Here is a 19,824-nt window from a genome sequence, read left to right on the forward strand (position 1 = left end):
GCATAGCTAAAGCATAGCATTAGCTGTAGAAAAGATTCGTAGATGTAGGTGTAGGGAACAAATATAAAGGACTTAAATGTGGATTCTACAATAGCTTTATAAAAAATGTGTCCACAAATCATTTTAGTCTTCTAGATACCTGATTTCTCCACACCAGCTGAGAGAACTATAGAATATTAGGCACTACTAAAGGATTTACTTGTTTGTGACTGCCTTCAGTAATTAAGACCTATACACAATTAAAGTATGCAAGTATATTCGCCTGGCTTTTCTCCCTAAAGAGCTGCATATAGGCCTGGGTTTAGGAAATACTATTGGCATTGTCTTTTGAGCAAGGCTCAGTACCATTTTTTATGGTTTACATGGGCATTCTAATCTAGTAATAGTAACAAATTTGTTTTATAGCCCTCTAATTATTTATAACAAATTCAAGAAACAAATCTGCAGCCAGTATCTATGACCGAATTCTTTGGATTTTACTTTAATTTAGGAAACACACAAATATGTATGATCTTGGTACTACCAAAGGATCCAATCTTAGAAATAGTTAAAATCTATGACAAAATAGTTGTCAATGTTTCTGATTACTATAAACATCAGTGACATTAATAACCAGTATTTTATATTGCAAAAAGCAGAAAAGCTTTCTATTCATTGAACAAGTGTTACGGAAATACAAAGTAAGTCGAACACTGCTGATGTTGACCAAAAGTTACCACTCAACAGTGCCAGATGTAACTAGATTTCTAGTTGAAAAAATGCATACAAAACTACTGAACTCATTGTTAAATTTAGGATGATAAAACATTCGAATCAAAGTTTAGGATAAAGTCTTCTCAATTATGTAGTTATGAATTCCTCCAATAAGAAAAATAGGACTTAGAAAACCCAATATTTCCTTCCTTCTATAATATTTAGAGTTCCTTAATGAAATTGTTAGCTATTGTAGCTTTTTTATGGAGTATTGTGTAACATAGGCCACCGCTAATAATCTTGGGGAAATTTTCATTGGTAGTGGATTGTGGATATGAAATTTTTATTGTGAACCATCATGGAGGTTACTGAAGTTAAATATCAAATTTTCATAATATGAACATTCTTTGTAAAAACATTGTGTTTTGGACTAGTAATTAAGAAAATTTTGTCTCCACCTTTGCTATCATTTAACAATTTGTAACACCTAAAAGGAACCAAATGTTAGTGTGTGGGCCCTTGAAGAGGAATACCATTGCAGCACTGTGCTCAGAAAAATGTGGGGAAATGAAGTAAAAGCTTGATTCCCCCCCCCCTTTTTTTTACCTGCCTTTTACCATCAGAGAATTGGTTTGTAGCTTGCACTTTTCTAGAGAGATGAACAATATAGCCCTCTTATCTGCATTGTGTTTGTAATTTGTTATACAGTTGTGTTTAAAACTTTCTTGTATTTTGTTCCATTTTTGGTAAACAAATTAAGGGACTTGAGCAGGGTCAAAGATTTATCAGTAGGCAATCATTCCTAGATGGAGGTATTAACCCCATGTAGAATGCTTTTCTTCTCCATTAGATCATAAATTCCACAGAAACAGGGGACTGTGACCACCCCAATCCTGATGTTTCCTCAGCATACTGTGTAGTAGATTTCAAACATTTGTTCCATAAAGAACTGTTTGATCTCATGAGAAAGCCATTTGCTGCACTAAAATACCTAATACACTTCTCTCTCATATAATCATTAATTTTCAAGGAAAGTAGACATAAAATGAACTAGAATTTACGCTTGTTAATACTTGTTTGTCATGTATTGTCATGCTGCTTATCAATCTGGTAGTCAATTAACTTTCTGGATCTTGGTGAATGAATTTATGGAATTAAGAAATTTGGGTAGATGAATGCAGCTGGAAAATTCCAGATGTGATTCAGATTCTAAACTGCATCCCAATTCCAAAATCATTTAGTAAGATGGGTCAAAGACCACAAAATTTTCAGGTTACAAGCAGTACACAATGAATATTAGAAAATTTAAAATTTTTAATAAATGTGCTTTGTTCACAAAAAGTGAAAAAATACAACAAACACAAACATACATTTTTCAGGTATGCCACCTCCCACTGTTTGGCAACTATGATATAAACCACTTTTGATCTAGTCATGATCCTGAAGAATCTAACCAAATGATCATTTATTTTTGAAACTCCAAATTCTTTTGGAGACTCCTGTTGTGAGACAGGAGACCCCTTAAAACTTGGATCCAAATGAAATCATTCTTGGGAGTACCAATACAGTATTAGAAGGCTCTGTTAACGTCTCCTCTCATTACATATACAATCTGGCAGCAAGCCGCAGGACTGCTTATATTTTAACACTTAAACGTTAATTGGCTTTGGTGGAAAATGTATTAGTTTAAATTCTGTACCAACCTAATTTGAAGCTGAATTTACAGTAACAAATGATATTTATAAATCCAAACAAATTTATACTAAGTGGGAGTAGGTTTTATAAACAGACTTTTCTTTAAAGTACTACTTAAAATACATCATGCACACTTTGGAGCATAAGCAGAATCAACATCTGTAAACAATCAGAGGAATTTATAGCACCAACATTTTAGCTGTAACACAAAGGCTGACTCCAAGGTCATACTTACACCAGCCTCTCAAAACCAATGTTGTCATTTACTTTCAAAGCACTTTAATGAGATGCATTGTTTTCTTTGCCCTTAAGATAGTATTTAGCCAAACCAAAGGAAATGGGCAGTAAGGTAAAAGAGGTACTACCAAAACACAGTTTTGTGTTACCTTAACGCTGTTTTTTTTTTTTTTTTCCTTCTTTTGTGGGAGCTACAAGATGTGACTCATAGTGCTTAATTGGAAAGAAAAGTCAATCCTAATTATTGACTCTTAAGCTATTGAAAGTAAATGAAACATTTCATGTTATTTCTCACATATTTGAGTAATCGATATTACATTTAGTCAACTGACCTTTGTAGGTTAATTACAATCCTGTAACTTTCATTAATTTAGAATGTGAAATTTAATTTGAAATATTGGGCATATATACGCAATCATTTATATCTTAAATGGTAAATTTTGTATTTCTAAATAAAGTTTGACATTCAAAGTTAACTACGGCAACTCACAATAAGCACAAAACGTCAGTTTTACCAAAGAAGTGCAGTTTATGAAATTTAGGATCAACTATTGAAAATGCAAGTTTCCTTTAAAAATACACACACACACACACACACACACACACACACACACACACACAAACATACACACACACACAACATTAACCATGAATTCTGAAACTGTGATATTTCAGTGCAAAAACCTCAGTATGAGGTAATTTTAATGTATCAACCACTTGAAAAAAAATCCACACAGTGGCACTCTTAAAAATGATAGTTTACATGACAATTGCTGGCTGACAAGACAATGTGGACTAAATGTTCTCAGCTATTTAAACTAATCTTGTCTTGTTTGGACATAATTTTCTCCTTAATCACTTGCTTCTGATTCAGAAACACAGAAAGTCACTTATTGTGGAAAGGGAAAATTCCCACAGCCAACTAATGGTTTATGTATTCAAAGAAAATTTTCTGCTAGACTTCTGATAGAAATTAGAATACCGAAAGGTCAAAACCATGTTATGAGCTCACTAGCAGAGGGTTAATTTAAAATTTTTCTATGTAATTCCAGACTAGTAGTGCAGCCACCTCCTTAATGGAAAGGTGAGGACCCTAACATGGTTGGTCTAGACAGAACATAAACTCTGACAAGTGCAAACCCTTTCACCAAGGTGTTTCAGGTCAGGATTGAGTATTGCCCCTTGCTTAAATAGAAAATTCTGGAAATGAAACCTAAATTAAAAAAAGAGTGAATTATCACAGTTAGATACACTTAACACCAAGGCCTAAATCAATATGAAAGATATGAACATATCATTCTACTTTGGCAATGGTGTTTATTGTCTTGTACTAATGGAATTAGAATACTTGGGGGATTAGAAATACTTGGGGGACTAGAAAGATTAGAAATCTTTCCCCAAGTGTCTGCTGCCAAATGAGCAAGAGAGAGAAAAAAAAAAAAAGATGAATTCTAAAAAGTTGAAGAAATGCTGGTCATCAGACAAAACTGAACAGAAAATGGCTTTCTGTAACAGATAACAATTTAGCTAGAAAAGAGAGTAAGTGCATCACAAAACAACTAAACCAATCTATCTGTGTCACATTTAACTTGTGAGTCATCAAAGTGCAAGCTACAGCTCTCTACATATCTTTTCTCATTGCAATGGTTTAAAGTCAACACTGAGAAGATTAAAAAAGGGAAAATACATAGCAAGTTATGCTTCATTTTTCACAATAGCACTAAAGAAAAAAAGGTACCTTTCTATGATATCTTAGTGCTAAATGCTAAAGTAACAGTGGTTTCTGCTATGACAGGAGTCACTCTGCATGAAACTTTAAGCTTTCTATATAAGAATAAATTTTAAAATCCAGAAGTAGAAAAAAATAGCAAACTCTGTAAACCTTTGCATTTTTTCTATGCAAACCAGGTTTTAAGTACTGAGTTCATGTTAGTATTTCTGATTAGTGTAAGCAATTAGTTTAGGAGTCTGGACTGAAAGGGCCTTTTACTTTGATATTAACTTAAAAGTAATATGGGATCTTCTAGCTCATAGAAAGGAATAGAGCTGGCTTGACTTTCTCCAGAATCTGAGTCATATGGAGCATCAGGGAGCTCTGTGAAACCATATGCTAGTTGTTCATCTTCTATATCTGATCGAACGTAGCAGGAAGGGTTAGAATATTCCTCCTCTTCTATACTGTTGAAATCTTGAGGAATATATAACATCCCTGGGTAGTTCCTACTAACCAAGTCACTTGTGGTCTTTAGGGAGATTTTTCTAAATGCCATCAAATGCATATGTGAAAACTTTGAATACTTGAAACGTTTAAAGCCCAGGGACTCTATAGCAATCTTCCAGCTTTTCATCATCATAGCATGACGGTTCTGATGGGAGGAATCAGGTGTGATGATAAGCAATAAACCATTTAACACTAACAGTTCATGGGCTTTCTTGCAGCAAATCCATCGTTGGTAAGGTGAAGGAAAATAAGAAAGAAGGAGAGAGAAAACAACCACATGGAAAAGTTCTCCAGGAAGAGCATCAATAGGGTTTTTCAGCTGCTTTAAAAAGGCATCTATAGCATCCTGTGCAAGCTGGAGTGGCTGCTGAAGCTGCAAGTTCAGGAAGTCACATTTATATACACTCTGCAGAAAGGGAAAAAAGGACTCATTAAGAATTTGAAAATTACTTCCATCCTATTACACAGATTTTACACCGAACTATTTCACAGCATTTCTACATAATCCAACCTTTACTTTTGAACCTTTCCCTTCTAAATTATTCCACTTGTACAGACACTGAACCTAAACTTTTACTCACAATAATCTTGAAGAGTAATCAAGCCTGGAGAACTTGTATTCATCATTAAAAAACTAAATATTTCTGTTGAACAATTTGAAATTTAATTTGCATAAGAGTTTACAGGAATGATTTATCTAAACTTAATCATATTTACATTCACTTCAACATTTACAGTTATCAAAAACAGGTCAATGTAAAAACTTTAAACAAGAAATACCATGAAATAAAGATGAATCAAGGACATCAAAGAGGATAATAAAAGAAAGGGGCATTATAAATTGGTAAAAGAAGAACACCAAAACTTTTGAAATAATGAAAAATGTCTTTGAAACCATTAACTATCTTAAAAGTAATTTTAATTATTACACTTATTCTATCAAAAAGTTAATACCTGGTTTAAAACAACACATTAAAATTAACTTCAATGGCCATGGGAAACACCACAACTAAGGGAATAAACAGCACTGCATAATTTGCTGAATACTACAACTCCATGAAAATGACCCAGAATAAAAATTTAAAATTAGATAAAAATTAGTTGCCCTTTTCATAGAATAGTTTAGTGCCTTATTCTTGCTAGTAGCTGGACAAGCCGGTCATGTATGTGCACTACAGATTAGGCAAAGTGAGATGTAAAGTTCTATTACACAGAAAAAGATGTTTTTCTTCGATTTGCTATTTACTGAAGTATAACTGATGTACAAACAAGTATTAACTGATGCACAAGCATATTTAAAAGGTACTCGTTGATAAGTTTTTGACATTTAAACATTCATGAAACCATTCCACAATTAAGTTAATGAATAGACCTAACACCTCCTGAAAGCTTCCTCATGAGCCTTTATAATCCCTGCCTTGTACCCTTCCTGTTCTTCTTCACCACTAGGCAATCATTCATGTGATTTCTATCACTATAGTTTGTATTTCATAGAATTTTATATAAATGGAATAAGACACAATAATGTATTGTTGATTTGTCTCGCTTCTTTCACCTAGTACGATTTTCTTGAGATTCATCCACTGTTTTACATGTATTGACAGTTCCTTTTTAATTGCTGTAAGGTATGCTACTGCATCAAGAATATATCACAGTTTCTTCACATACTGTTTATGTACATCTGGGCTATTTCTAACTTAAGCTGCTATGAATATTCCTGTTTGACTTTCAATGGACATGCTTTCATTTCTCTGGAGTAAGTATCCAGGAAAGGCGTGGCTGGATCATATACTAGTAGGTGTATGTTTAACTTTTAAAGAAACTCCAAAACTGTTTTCAAAAGTAGTTAAACAGTTTTTCATTCCCCCCAGGAGTGTATGGGAATTCCAGTTCCTCCAAATACTCATCAACACCTGGGATAGCTAGCCTTTTACACTTTAAAATCATTGTAACAGAGGTGTGTAGTGGTATACTGTGGTTTTAACTTGCATTTTCTTAATAGGTAGTGATATTTATCTTCTTTACATGTACTTATTTGCCATCTGGATATCTTCTTTGGTCAAGTGTTTATTTAAATCTTTTGCTCACTTAATAATTGGGTTGCTTTACATTTAAAAAAAAAAACAAACCTGTTTTATTAGCTCTGAGAGTTCGTTATTCTGGACACGAGTTCTTAATCAGATGTAGGACTTGAAAATACTCTCAGGTAAATTCCTAGCAGTGCTATTGCTGGTTCACAGGGTAGATCTATTTTTAATTTTTTGATGAACCTCCACACTGTTTTCCACAGTGACTGCACCAGTCTGCATTCCCACCAACAGTGCAAGAGGGTTCCCGTTTCTCCACATCCTCTCCAGCATCTACAGTCTCCTCACTTGTTCATTTTAGCCACTCTGACTGGCGTGAGGTGATATCTGAGTGTGGTTTTGATTTGTATTTCCCTGATAAGGAGTGATGTTGAGCATCTTCTCATGTGCCTGTTGGCCATCTGGATGTCTTCTTTAGAGAAGTGTCTCTTCGTGTCTTCTGCCCATTTCTTCACTGGTTTATTTGTTTTTCGGGTGTGGAGTTTGGTGAGCTTTTTATAGATTTTGGATACTAGCCCTTTGTCCGATATGTCATTTGCAAATATCTTTTCCCATTCCGTTGGTTGCCTTTTAGTTTTGTTGATTGTTGTATGGAAACCAATTTGACAATAAATTTCATATTTAAAAAAAAATACTCTCAGATTGTGGCTGTCTTTTATTCTTTTAACAGTCTTTGAAGAGGAAACATTTTACATTGTGATGAAGACCAATTTATAATTTATTCCTTAATAATGGACTATTTTTGGTGTCATATCTAAGAAATTTTTCCTGACCCAATGTTAGGAAGTTTTGTTTTTCAATGTTTTCTTCTGAAAGTTCTATAGCTGTATGTTTCACATTGAAGTACATAATCTGAGTTTATTTTTGTATATGGTGTGAGGTATGGACTAAAGTTTTTTTCTTTTGTATATGGATATTCAGTTGTTCCAACCATTTGTTGAAAAGGCTATCTTTTCCATCTAGGTTGAAAATTAGTAGTCCATAAATTTGGTCTTATTTGTGGGCCCTCTCTTATACTTCATTGATACTCTCGACACCAATACTGCAGTGTTTTGATTACTGTACCTTTAAAATTTTGAAGTCAGGTAGTGTTACTCTCAAACACTGTCCTTTTAAAAAGTTGTTTTAGCTATTCTAGGTTCTTTGAATTTCCTCACAAATTTTAGAGTTTTTCAACTTTTACAAAAAAGCCTGCTAGGATTTTGATCAAGATTGCCCTGAATCTATGAATAGGTATTGAGAAAACTGACATATTTATAATACTGAGTTCTTCCATGAATAAACATGGTATATTTCTCTACTTACTTAGGTCTTCTTTAGTTTCTCTCAATAATGAACAGTTTTTGGGGCGCTTGGGTGCCTCAGTCAGTTAAGCATCCCACTTTGGCTCAGGTCATGATCTCATAGTTCATGAGTTCGAGCCCCAGGGCTGGCTCTGTGCTGACAGCTTGGAGCCTGCTTCATATTCTGTGTGTCTCTCTCTCTGCCCCTCCCCCAATCGTTTTCTCTCTCTCTCTCAAAATTAAACATTAAAAACATTAAAATAACTTACAGTTTGCAATATGTTTTCTCCCATCTTTTATCAGCTTTGTGTGAAATATTTTATATAAATATGTTAAGTATTTCATATTTTTGATGCTATTGTAGATGGTATTATGTTTAATTTCTAATTGATTGTGGCTAGTGTGTGTAGGTGAGTTTGCGTGTGTATACACACAGTTGACTCTTGTATATTGATCTTTTATCTTGCAACTCTGCTAAACTCATTTATTCTATTGGCTTCTCTCTAGATTCCATAGAATAATATATGTTCAATGTCATGCATGAATAAATAGTTTTAGTTCTTTCCCATCTTGATGCCTATTACTGCTTTTTTTTTTTTTTTCTGTCTCTATTGCACTGGATAGAATTTACAGAGAATGCTATATAGAAGTGGCGAAGGTACATATTCTTTCCTTGTTCTAGTGGGGAAAGCATTTTTATTTTATTAAGTATGATGTTAGCTGTAGATTTTTCAGACAGCCTTTACCAGGGTGACGGAATTCAGCTGAATTCCTTCTGAGAGTTTTCATAAGGAAAGAATGTTTGGATTTTTATCAAATGTTTTTCCTATGTCTACTGAGATCTATATTAGTGTGCTAAGGTGAAAAAATAGTTTTTTGAAGTTAAACCAATCTTGCAAACAAAACTTGGTCATGATACATTACCTGCTTTGAAATACAGTTGCATTCAACATGTTATAACTTTGTATAGAACACTTTGCATGTATGTTCATAAAGTCTCTGGCCTTTTAGAAGACGTTGGGTAATATACCATCCATTTCAATTTTATGAAAGAGTTTGTGTAGAATTGGTATTTCTTCCTTACTGTTAGTTGATTTTACCAGTGAAGCCATGTAGGCCTGAAATTTTCTTTTTTGGACAAGTTTTTAACTGTCTATTTAAATTTCTTTAATGCATTTAGGGCCATTCAGGTTATTTATTTCTTCATGAATAAACTTTGGTAGTATGTCTTGCAGGGAATTTTTCCATTTCATTTAAGTTGTGGAATTTATTGGCATAAAATTGTTAACAATATCTCCTTTTTATCCTCTTACTATTGGTAAAATCAGTAATGACATAACTTCTTTTTCTTATTATGGCTAGTGGTTTATCAATTTTGTTTAACTTCTCAAAGAACTAGCTTTTCCTTTTATCAATTTTCCAAGGTGTTTATCTCCAAGTTTTCTATCTCCTTGATTTCTGGTCTGATAACTTGTTTTCTTTCTTATACTTGGAATTTAGTGTGCCTTTTTTGTCTGTTTCTGGTTGGAAATTTGTTGTCATTGCTTTGAAACCTTTGCTATTTTCTAATAAAGGTGTACAGGGCTATAATTTTCCCCTAGGTAGTGCTTCAGTGATTTAGTGACATCATATGCATTCTGATCTCTTAAGTTTTTATTTCTCTTCATTCCAAAATATACTCTAATTTCCCTGATGGGTTCTTCTTTGATGCTGTAATTTTTATATCCATTATTGAGACATGGGTATTAATATCTCACTATAATTTTATAAATGTCTATTTCTCCTTGCTATTTTATCAGTTTTTGGTTTATGTATTTAAGCTGTTTTTAGGTACATGAATGTTTAGGATTATTCTGTACTCTTGATGAGTTGACCTTTTTATTATTCTGAAATAACCTCTTTATTGCTGGTAATATTCTTTGCTCTGTCATTTGCTTTGTCGGATTATAATGTAGCCACATGAACTTTCTTTTTGTTTAGCCTCTCAATCTATTTGTATGTTTATAAGTACATTTTTTTAAAGTTTTATTTATTTTGAGATAGAGCTCAGGGGGAAAGGCAGAGAGAGAGAGAGAGGAAGGGAGAGAATCCCAAAAAGACTCTGTACTGCCAGAGCAGAGCCCAATGCAGGGCTTGAACTCACAAACCATGAGATCATGACCTAAGTGGAAATCAAAAGCTGGAGGCTTAAGCAAATGAGCCACCCACACACCCCTGAAGTGCATTTCTTACAGACAGAATATATTTGGCCATTGTTTTTGTTTGTTGTTTCATTTTCTTACTCAATTTGACAGTCTCTGCCTTTTATTGGAGTGTTTTTTTTTTTTTTTAATCCATTCAGCCAATCTGTCTTTTTACTAGAGAAGTTGGTACATTTACATTTGAAGTAATTATTGATAGGTGTGTGCTTATTTCCATTTTGATAATTTTATGGTTTTCTGTAGTTCTACTCTGTTGGTTTCTTCTCTTGCTCTCTTCCTTTGTGGTTTGATGACTTTCTTAGTGGTATGCTTATTTTCCTTTCTCTTTCTCTTTCGTATATTTAGTATAAATTTTTGCTTTGTGGTTACTATGAGATTACATACAGCAACTCAGATCTCTAAGAGTCTATTTTAAGTTGACAACTTAAGGTTGATCCCATTGTGAAGTTTAACATGATTACTCATCCCCATGTTTTACATTTTCATACCACATTTTGTATCTTTAAATCTTGTGTGCCCTTTAACTATTATAATCACACTTATTTTTTTTTTTTTTACCATTTTTGTCTTTTAATCTTCATACTTTATAAGTGACTAAACTATTATGTTTACTATATGTTAACCTTTGCAGTGAGTTTTATTCTTTCATATTTTTAAAATACTAATTAGTGCTCTTTATTTTCAGTTTAAAGAAGTTTTATTTATTTATTTATTTATTTATTTATTTATTTATTTATGACACAGGGAGAGACAGCATGAACGGGGAGGGTCAGAGAGAGAGGGAGACACAGAATCAGAAACAGGCTCCAGGCTCTGAGCTGTCAGCACAGAGCCTGATGCAGGGCTCGAACTCACAGACCGCGAGATCATGACCTGAGCCGAAGTCGGATGCTTAACCGACTGAGCCACCCAGGCGCCCGCCCCTAAAGAAGTTCTTTTAACATAACTTCAAGGGTCAGGTAAGTGGTGATGAACTCCTCTAGCTTTGTTGGTCTGGAAAACTCCATTTCTCCTTTTTTTTTTTCTATTCACACCTAGACATTTACTGTTGATTTTAAATATGCAGTACATACCCAAATGTCCTCAATTATCCCCAAAATGCTTTATTTTTTTCATAAGTGGCTCTTTAATCCCCATCACCTATTTTGCCTATCTATCCACCTCCTCTCTGACAACTGTCAGTTCTCTATGGTTAAGAGTCTGTTTCTAGGTTTGTTGCTTTCTCTCTCTCTCTCTTTTTTTCCTCCTTCGCTCATTTGTTTCTTATTCCACATAAGAGTGAGATCATATGGTACTTGTCTTTCTCTGACTGGTTTATTTTGCATTAGCACTTTCTCTGACTAGCTCCATGCACACTGTTGCAAGTGGCAAGATTTCATTTTTTATGGCTAATATTCTATTGTATGTATGTATGTGTGTGTGTGTATGTATACACACAAACATACACACACCACTTTGACCATTCACCTATTGATGGACACTTGGGCTGCTTCCACAATTTATTCTGACAGGTGTGAGGTGATAGCTCATTGTAGTTTTGATTTGCATTTGCCTTGTAAGTGATGTTGAGCATCTTTTGATGTGTCTGTTGGTCATCTGTGTGTCTTCTTGGAGAAGTGTTTGTTCATACCTTTTGCACATTTTTTGATTGGATTATTTTTTGGGTGTTGAGTTGTATAAGTTTTATATTTTGAGTACTAACCATTAATGGAATTTGTTGCAAAATATCTTCTCCCATTCAGTAGGTTGTCTTTTAGTTTTGTTGATTGTTTCCTTCACTGTGCAGAAGCTTTATATTTTGATGTAGTCCTACTGGTTTACCTTTGCTTTTGTTTCTCTTGCCTTAGGAGACCAATCTAGAAAAATGTTATTATGGCTGATGTCATAAGAGAAATTACTGCTTATAGTCTTTTCTAGAACTTAATTATGGTTTCAGGTATCACATTTTGGTTTTTAATCCATTTCGAGTTTATTTTTGTGTATAATGAGAAAGTTGTCTAGTTTTATTCTTTTGCATGTAATTTTCCAATTTTCCAAATGTTATTTGCTGAAGAGACTTTTTTTCCCATTGGATGTTCATTCCTTCTTTGTCAAAGATTAATTGACATAATTGTGGGTTTATTTCTAGTTTTTCTATTGTATTCTGTTGATCTGAGTGTCTATGTTTATATGCCAGTACATCACTGTTTGGATTACTACAGCTTTCAACTATAACCTGAAGCTGGAATTGTGATACTTGCAGTTTTATTTTTATTTTTCAAGACTGCTTTAGCTATTCAGGTCTTTTGTGGTTCTGTACAATTTTAGGGGTCTTTGTTCTAGTTCCATGAAAAAATGCTGTTGGTATTTTGACAGGGATTACGTTAAATGTGTAGATTGCTCTCGGTAGTGTAGATGTTTAAACAATATTTGCTCTCCCAACGTATGTGTCGTCTCCAATTTTTTTCATCAGTGTTGTAATGGCTTCTCCACTTCTGAATGGTAACTTTGCCAGGTAAAGTCCTTGGGTGGCAATATTTTTTCTTTCAGTCCCGTGAATATAAAATGCTACACTCATCTGGCCTGCAAAGTTCCTGCTGGAAAATCTGCTTATAGACTTGACTTAAGGGAGTTCATTTGTATGTAGTAAGTTGTTTTTCTCTTGCTGCTTTTAATATTATCTCCTTTTTTTCATTCTTTTTCTTTATGCTGCTCTGAATGTGTGAGTTCCACTGCCTTGTCTTCAAGTTGATTGATGCTTCTGCTACTTCTAGTCTCATGTTGAATGCCTCTGGTGTATTTTTTAATTCAGTATTTATATTCTAAAGCTCTGTGACTTCTACTTGGTATCTTCTAATATTTTCCATCTCTTTGTTGAAGTTCTCACTGTGTTAATTCATTCTTCTCCCCAGTTTGGTGAGCATCTTCATGACCATTACTTTACCTGACAATGAATCTAAATTACTTATCTCCATTTCATTAATATTTTCCTCCTGTACTTGTAACTTGTTTTTTTCCATTTGGAATGTATTCCTCTCTTTCTTCATTTTACTTGACTCTGTTGGTTTCTATATAGCAGATGACACCATAGCCTCTTGAAGCCAGTCTTGAAGGGGTGGTCTTATTAGGAGATGAAACTTGTTATTCAACCCTGCCTCAGATCTTGGTTGTCTTTCAAACCTTTATGCTTGTCCAAGCAGCCTATTACATTTTTAATAGCTCCCAGTAGTTGAGGATGTGTTAAGACCTGTCAGTGTCTTGGTGGGGGATGATCTCAGCACCTAGATTCAGGCTGACTAGAAGCCAGACCTTCAGGCATCAGGTTTTAAAAATATGCAAATATATACAGTCCTGTGGGACCACAAATGTAAGCCCCCTCCGGCCTTGAGAACCAGGCAATCTGGAGGCATCCCCTGGGTGGCAAAGAGATCAGGGCTCCAGATGAGTGTGTAAGGTCTTTTCTGGGTGACAGTAGTGAGGTGGAGCGAGGCAGAGGGGGAATGCAAGATGGCATCCTCAGTCTATGTTTCTTGAGAGCACGTCTGTTTGACATTAAATGTGTGCCAAACCTGAAACAGGTCTCCAGGCTAAAGCCCCAGAAGAAGCAAAGAGGTCTCCTTCACAGAAATATTGGGGAATGTGCTTCAGTCTGCTGTCTGTGCAGTGCTCTCGGGGTGGGAGCCTGCTAACCTGCCAAGAACAATCTCTCCAACTGCCAGGGTCTCATGGGACCCAAGAATGCAAGTCCTCTACCCCCATCCCAGAGCCAGGTGACCAAGGGGTGTTCCCCAGGAGGCAGCTGCAAAAACTGGCACAATAGATGTGTGTATAGCTCCCCTCCAGGAGACCATGGCACTTAGCACAGCAGAGACTGAGCTCAAAGACAGTGCCCACCCTCAGAAATCTCTGGAAAGGATTATAGTCAGCCACATGACTTGTGTTTAATTAGAAGTCTGCCACTCAGGCTGCAGTCGTGGTGATTAGCTAATAATCTTCCTTCACAGTAAAACTGAGCTCCTGGGTCTGATGCCTCTTGCTGTGCCCTAGGGGTGACAGCTGTTTAGGAACTTTCCTCATTGATAACAGTTCTGTGGGACCCATGAGTGTTAAGTTTCACTGGCCACCAGAGCCAGGTGATACAGAGATTTACTCTGACAGTGGTCACAAAAACTGAGGTGCCAGACAGGGAGTATGAGCTCCTTTCTGGGTGATATGGACTATACTATTACATTGCCATGGTACAAGGAACACATGATCCTTTAGCCTACAGAGCCAGGAGATCAAGAGGGCAGAGTATGATAGTATCTATCTCTAGAAGTTACATTTGGTATTTAAAGTATGTTCTGTGTCTCTAAACTTTTTGTACATATAGGATACAGGCATACTGAGCCTATTTTAATGTCCTTGTTTCCTAATTTTAACATCTCTGTCAGTTTAGGGTTGGTCTCTATTGATTTATCTCCTCGCCATGGGTCCTATGGCTGCCTATTTCTTTATTGGATGTCCAACATGGTGGATTTTTACCTTTCTGGGTGCTGGATGGCATTGTACTGCTATAAATATTCTTGAGCTTTGTTCTGGGATGCAGTTAAATTACCTGGAAACACTTTGATCCTTTGGGGTCTTCTATGATTTGTTAGGTGGGACTAGACCATTATTCAGTCTAAAGCTAATTATTTTCCGGTACTCAGGCAAGATTCTTCTTTGTACTTGACCCAATGCACTGTGATTTTTTAGGTTTCCAGTGTGGCTGATGGAAACAGGTACTATTTCCACCCTATGTGAGTACCAGGCACTAAAACCTCTACTCTTTCCGAGTGGTACTTAAAGTCTCTTGTAGTTTTCTCATTCATGTCATAAACTGATGAGTACTCAGCTGAGAACTCAAGGAGGACTCTTGGCCCTCCAGGTCTCTGGAGTTTTCCCTCTGTGCAGCTCTCATATAATTGGTACTCTTTCCTAGGAACCCTAGCTGCCTTATTCTCCCCAGGACTCTCAGCTCTGTCCCCACAACTCAGGGAAACATTTGGGCCCTGCTTGGGATTCCTTCTCTGGGTCATGTCCTAGACACTCTAAAGGCCGAATGATGGTACAATAGTAGGGCTCAAATCATTTATTTTTGTCTCTCACTGATCACTGTCCTTTATTACCTGATATCAAATGACTTGTAAATTATTGTGTGTATTTTGTCCACTTTGTGTTGTTTGAGGTAGGTTACTCCATCTTGACTGGAAGTAAAAGGCCCTTCATCTTAAAATTAGTTACAGCATTCTGGAACTGTGGAAGCCTGATGCTACTACTGAACTTCTGTATAGTTAGTTCTTTTGCCTACCCCAGTGACTTTACAGTTGAAAGTTTATAGCTCTATCTACAAACAAATTTAATATTTAAGCCCAAGGTTTAGAGCAAATGGGTCCCTAAAGGACATCTCTAATGTGTGTCTTCAGGAAAGAAGAAAATCCATGTACAAAGCCCAATATATTTTAACAGTATAGCTCTTGAAGGCACAGGAATTCTCTGCAGTCATAAGCTAAGAACAGCTGTTTTACCATAAAGCAAACATTTGTCCACCTTTCAGAAGTAGAGATAATGGTAAGTTTTATTAGCATTTCTTCATTAAAAATTCAAGAAAAAATTCAAATGAAAGTTGAATCTCCATGCAGGAACTTTTCAATAATAATGGCAACCATCTAGCACTCACTTAAGTAACAGGCACTGTGCTAGGTGTTTTAAATACTTCTTCTCAAGTACATATTACAATGGTGCTATGAAATGTGCTCCATCACTAACTCCACCATACAGATGAGGAAAGAGGCTCAGAGATAGAATCCCAGGTTGAACATAAGATTCCATTATTTTGTTCAAGAAGTGTTTAATGAGTACTTCATGTACTAGGCATTCCTAGGTGCGAGGCATATAGCAGACTGAAAACCAATCCCTAACCCAGTTTACACTGTAACACATACTGTCTTTAAAACATTAAAAATGCAATTTGTGGGGCATGTGGGTGGCTCAGTTGGTTAAGCTTCCGAGTTTGGCTCAGGGCATGATCTTATGGTCTGTGAGTTTGAGCCCCAGGTCGGGTGCTATGTTGACGGCTCAGAGCTTGGAGCCTATTTCAGATTCTCTGTCTCTCTCTGCCCCTCCCTTGCTCTCTCTGTCAAAAATAAACATTAAGACATTTTTTTTTTTAAATTCAATTTGTCAATTTTTGGTGTGTAATGCTTTATCAAAAGTAAAATGGCAAACAAATTATGTCATGAAGAGAAAAACTATTTTAAAAGTAGAGAAAACAATTTAACTAGTTTCATCTATGTACAAATAGCTGCGATTTAATAAAGTTTTGATGGTCTCCAAAGTCCTTGCTCTGGACATTATTCCATAATGGCTCCATTTCACAGTACACTTCAAAAAAGGATAAATACAACAAACAAAAAGCCCAAACCTTATAGCTACCTGGAAATCTTTGCAATTTATTAGTCTCTTGATTACAAAAATAGACGACCAGGAAACAAAATAAAAGCCAGTATTATTTTAACCAGTACCATATTTGTCAACTAAATGCTCAACAATTTTCATGGAATACGAATTCGCTTTTGAGTAAAAATTTATCAACTTGTGCATAGGAAACATACTTGCTATTTCAGTAATGTAAAGACAATGCTTTTTTCTTGGTAAGTATATGCGTAAGATCTTCAAGTCTCAAAACAAAATAGAACTATGCATACCTCTACAGCAGGTACAATATCTATGCCAACAGTTAGAAATTCTTCAAACTTCAGAAATGGGTTAAAGCAGCTGCCAACATCAAGTAATCTGATCTTTCCTGAGGTCTGTAGCAACCTAAAAATAGATTATTTTCAGTTTGCCTTTTATAGGATAAAACCAAATATAAGAAAAAAATTCAAACATTTGAGAAAAAAATAAGGTAAATCATTGACTAAGTTTTTGGTCTCAAGATCCTTTTACACATTTAAACATAACTGAGGACCTACAGACCTTTCGTACATGTGGGATGTAGGTACCAATAATACCATATGAAAACTGAATAGTGAAAAAACAATTTAACATAAGCAATGGGATTTTAAAAATGTATATTATACTCCTTAAATGAAAAATCTAGATTAGAAAGATAATAAAAAATGAAGAGATGTTTCACATTTTTTCAAGTCTCTTTAATGCCTGGCATAATAGAAGACAGATGAATTCTCATATGGGCTTTTGTGTTCAGGCTGTTGTAACATCACACACCCTATAGTTTGGAAAACTCTACTTTATACTCATGAGAGAAAGAATAAATAAAGTTAGTATTATTGTAAAAATAATTTTTCACCCACAGAAATCCTCAAGTGTCTAAAATCCCGAGACCACTCTTTGAAAATTTTCCTTACAGATAAAGAATGCCTTCACTAATCAAATCTCATTAGTCAATAATAATATCTTTGGACTTCAGTTTAATTTGTCTCTGTAAATTACAAGAGATCAAAGAGGAAATCACAAATCATATTTTTGAAGGAAAAATTTTAATTGTGTGCTCATGCCCAAAAAATGGTAGAAAAAGAAGGTAAACGAAATCAGAAATAACTATGATACTCAATGCAGGCAACCAACTTTATAACAATCTATGTAGCAGCAATTAAGAATAAAGAAAACAGTGGATTTTTTATTGGACCCAAGCCCACACTCCCAGTGTTCAGACAGTAAAGCAATAATAAAATTAAGCGGGAGACAATATGCCATTTCCAGTGATAATACAATTTCCTTTACAAGATTTATGAGAACATACTGGAAAAATAAAATATAGGAGAATAATTGGGTAAAAATAGAATCTTGGTTTGAAATGTAAGGGTAGAGAAAACCTGTACAGGTTCTCTTCCTGACATCTTGGCTACCATTTTCCTTTGGATCCACTGGGAGACATTAAGCTATTGACAGAAGGTTAAGCTGAAAAAGGTACCAGAAGTTAAAGTAACAAGGTTGATTTTTTTTTCCAGAAAAGGAATGCAAGAACTAGGGATTACATTTTTTACCAAGAGCTTCATGTCCTAACATTTTATAGAAATGGCCATACTCACCATTTCACAGAGTACATGGCAGTGTATAGCAACATAAAAACAATATGAACTAATTAAAATATTTTTGTCAATAAATTTTAAAAACTCATGTGAAGAAGAGCTATAAGGGTCTAGGGTTATAATAGGAAGTTAACTAAGAGGCCCTTCATTTTCTGTATCTGTAGAAAACCTCAATACTTCTGACAATGACCTCCAGATGAATGTTAGTTCTTGAAAGGAATAGCGAGCAACTCCACCAGTGAAAAGAGCTGCTCATAGGGCTCAAGACGTAATTTCATGTACTACAGCCACTCAGGAAACAAATTAGTATGTAGTTTGGGTGATGCATAGAACACAAAAAATGTGTAAAGTTGAGAATTCAGTTTGGTAATACTTGAAATAGTGCAATACATTAGGTTCAAGGAAGTAAGGCCAGTAAACTCCTGTGGCACAGGTTCCAAGCTGCTAAACAGAGCAAAAGATCCAGTAGATAGTGGCCACAGAAATACCTGGTATTTAGCTGACGTTTGTTGCTAAATTGATAAAAACTTGAATACCCAAATCATAACAAGTTAGAATAAATGAAAATCTAGAACAATAGTAACATTATATATACAGTATTAGATAACCCTAGCCTCAAGATTATAGGGACTAAGAACAAGAGTTCTGGAATCAGAGAGATTAAGATCAAAACCAGATTCTGCCCTTGACACGTGTAATATGGGGACACACTAATGGGGTACCCACACTAATGAGTTATTTCCAAGATTAAATGAGATCACACGTTTGTAATACTTGACCAATATCTGCCACATGGCAAGTGCTCAAAAAGTGGTAAATATTGTTAGCTGTTAATGCCACAGATGGAATTTTTTGTGGCTCATCCACTAGTGATCTTCCTGAACATAGTAAAAGTAGAATTTTTCTCATATTAAATTATATAATAGTTGGTTCTGGTAAACTGGATAGCAAAACATTTCTGATAGTCTCTTAAAAAGTGCTTCTTGTAAATTAAATTTTCTATCTGGATGGAGTATTCTAAATCATTCAAGTTAATTCAACATTATGATAACAACCACCAATAGCAGTACCATGGACTTATTAATTATCAGTATGCTCTAAGTTCATTTCAAATTCTTTGGTTTAGCTCCTTAATTTTTTATTTGCATCAAGCATATTTACAGTTTAAATAATCACAAAGTCAACATCCAAGTAATTACCATCCAGGTCAAGAAATAAAACATTGCCTACACCCTGGAAGCATGACACTCCCTGATGACATCCCTCAGCCCTTCATGTAATGGTAGCCACTATGTTGATTTTCATGGTAATCATACTCTTCATTTCCTTTTACAGTCTTAACCTATGGCCACA

The 19,824-nt window shown here is 35.1% G+C and overlaps 1 protein-coding gene across 1 annotated transcript in view; it reads right to left on the reverse strand.

Annotated features, from left to right (window-relative positions):
* Positions 1 to 237: 237 nt before the first annotated feature.
* The window catches only part of BMT2 (base methyltransferase of 25S rRNA 2 homolog), a 92,432-nt gene continuing 72,845 nt past the window's right edge, over positions 238 to 19,824 (reverse strand). Inside the window, exons 4-5 of the mRNA XM_049641712.1 lie at positions 17,125 to 17,239; positions 238 to 5,252 (exon numbers count right to left, since the gene is read on the reverse strand). Of these exons, the coding sequence (XP_049497669.1) occupies positions 4,623 to 5,252; positions 17,125 to 17,239 (745 nt within the window). The 3' untranslated portion in view covers positions 238 to 4,622. The remainder of the gene's footprint in view (positions 5,253 to 17,124; positions 17,240 to 19,824) is intronic.

The sequence above is a fragment of the Panthera uncia genome, chromosome A2, assembly GCF_023721935.1.
Source record: "Panthera uncia isolate 11264 chromosome A2, Puncia_PCG_1.0, whole genome shotgun sequence".
Lineage (NCBI taxonomy): Eukaryota > Metazoa > Chordata > Mammalia > Carnivora > Felidae > Panthera > Panthera uncia.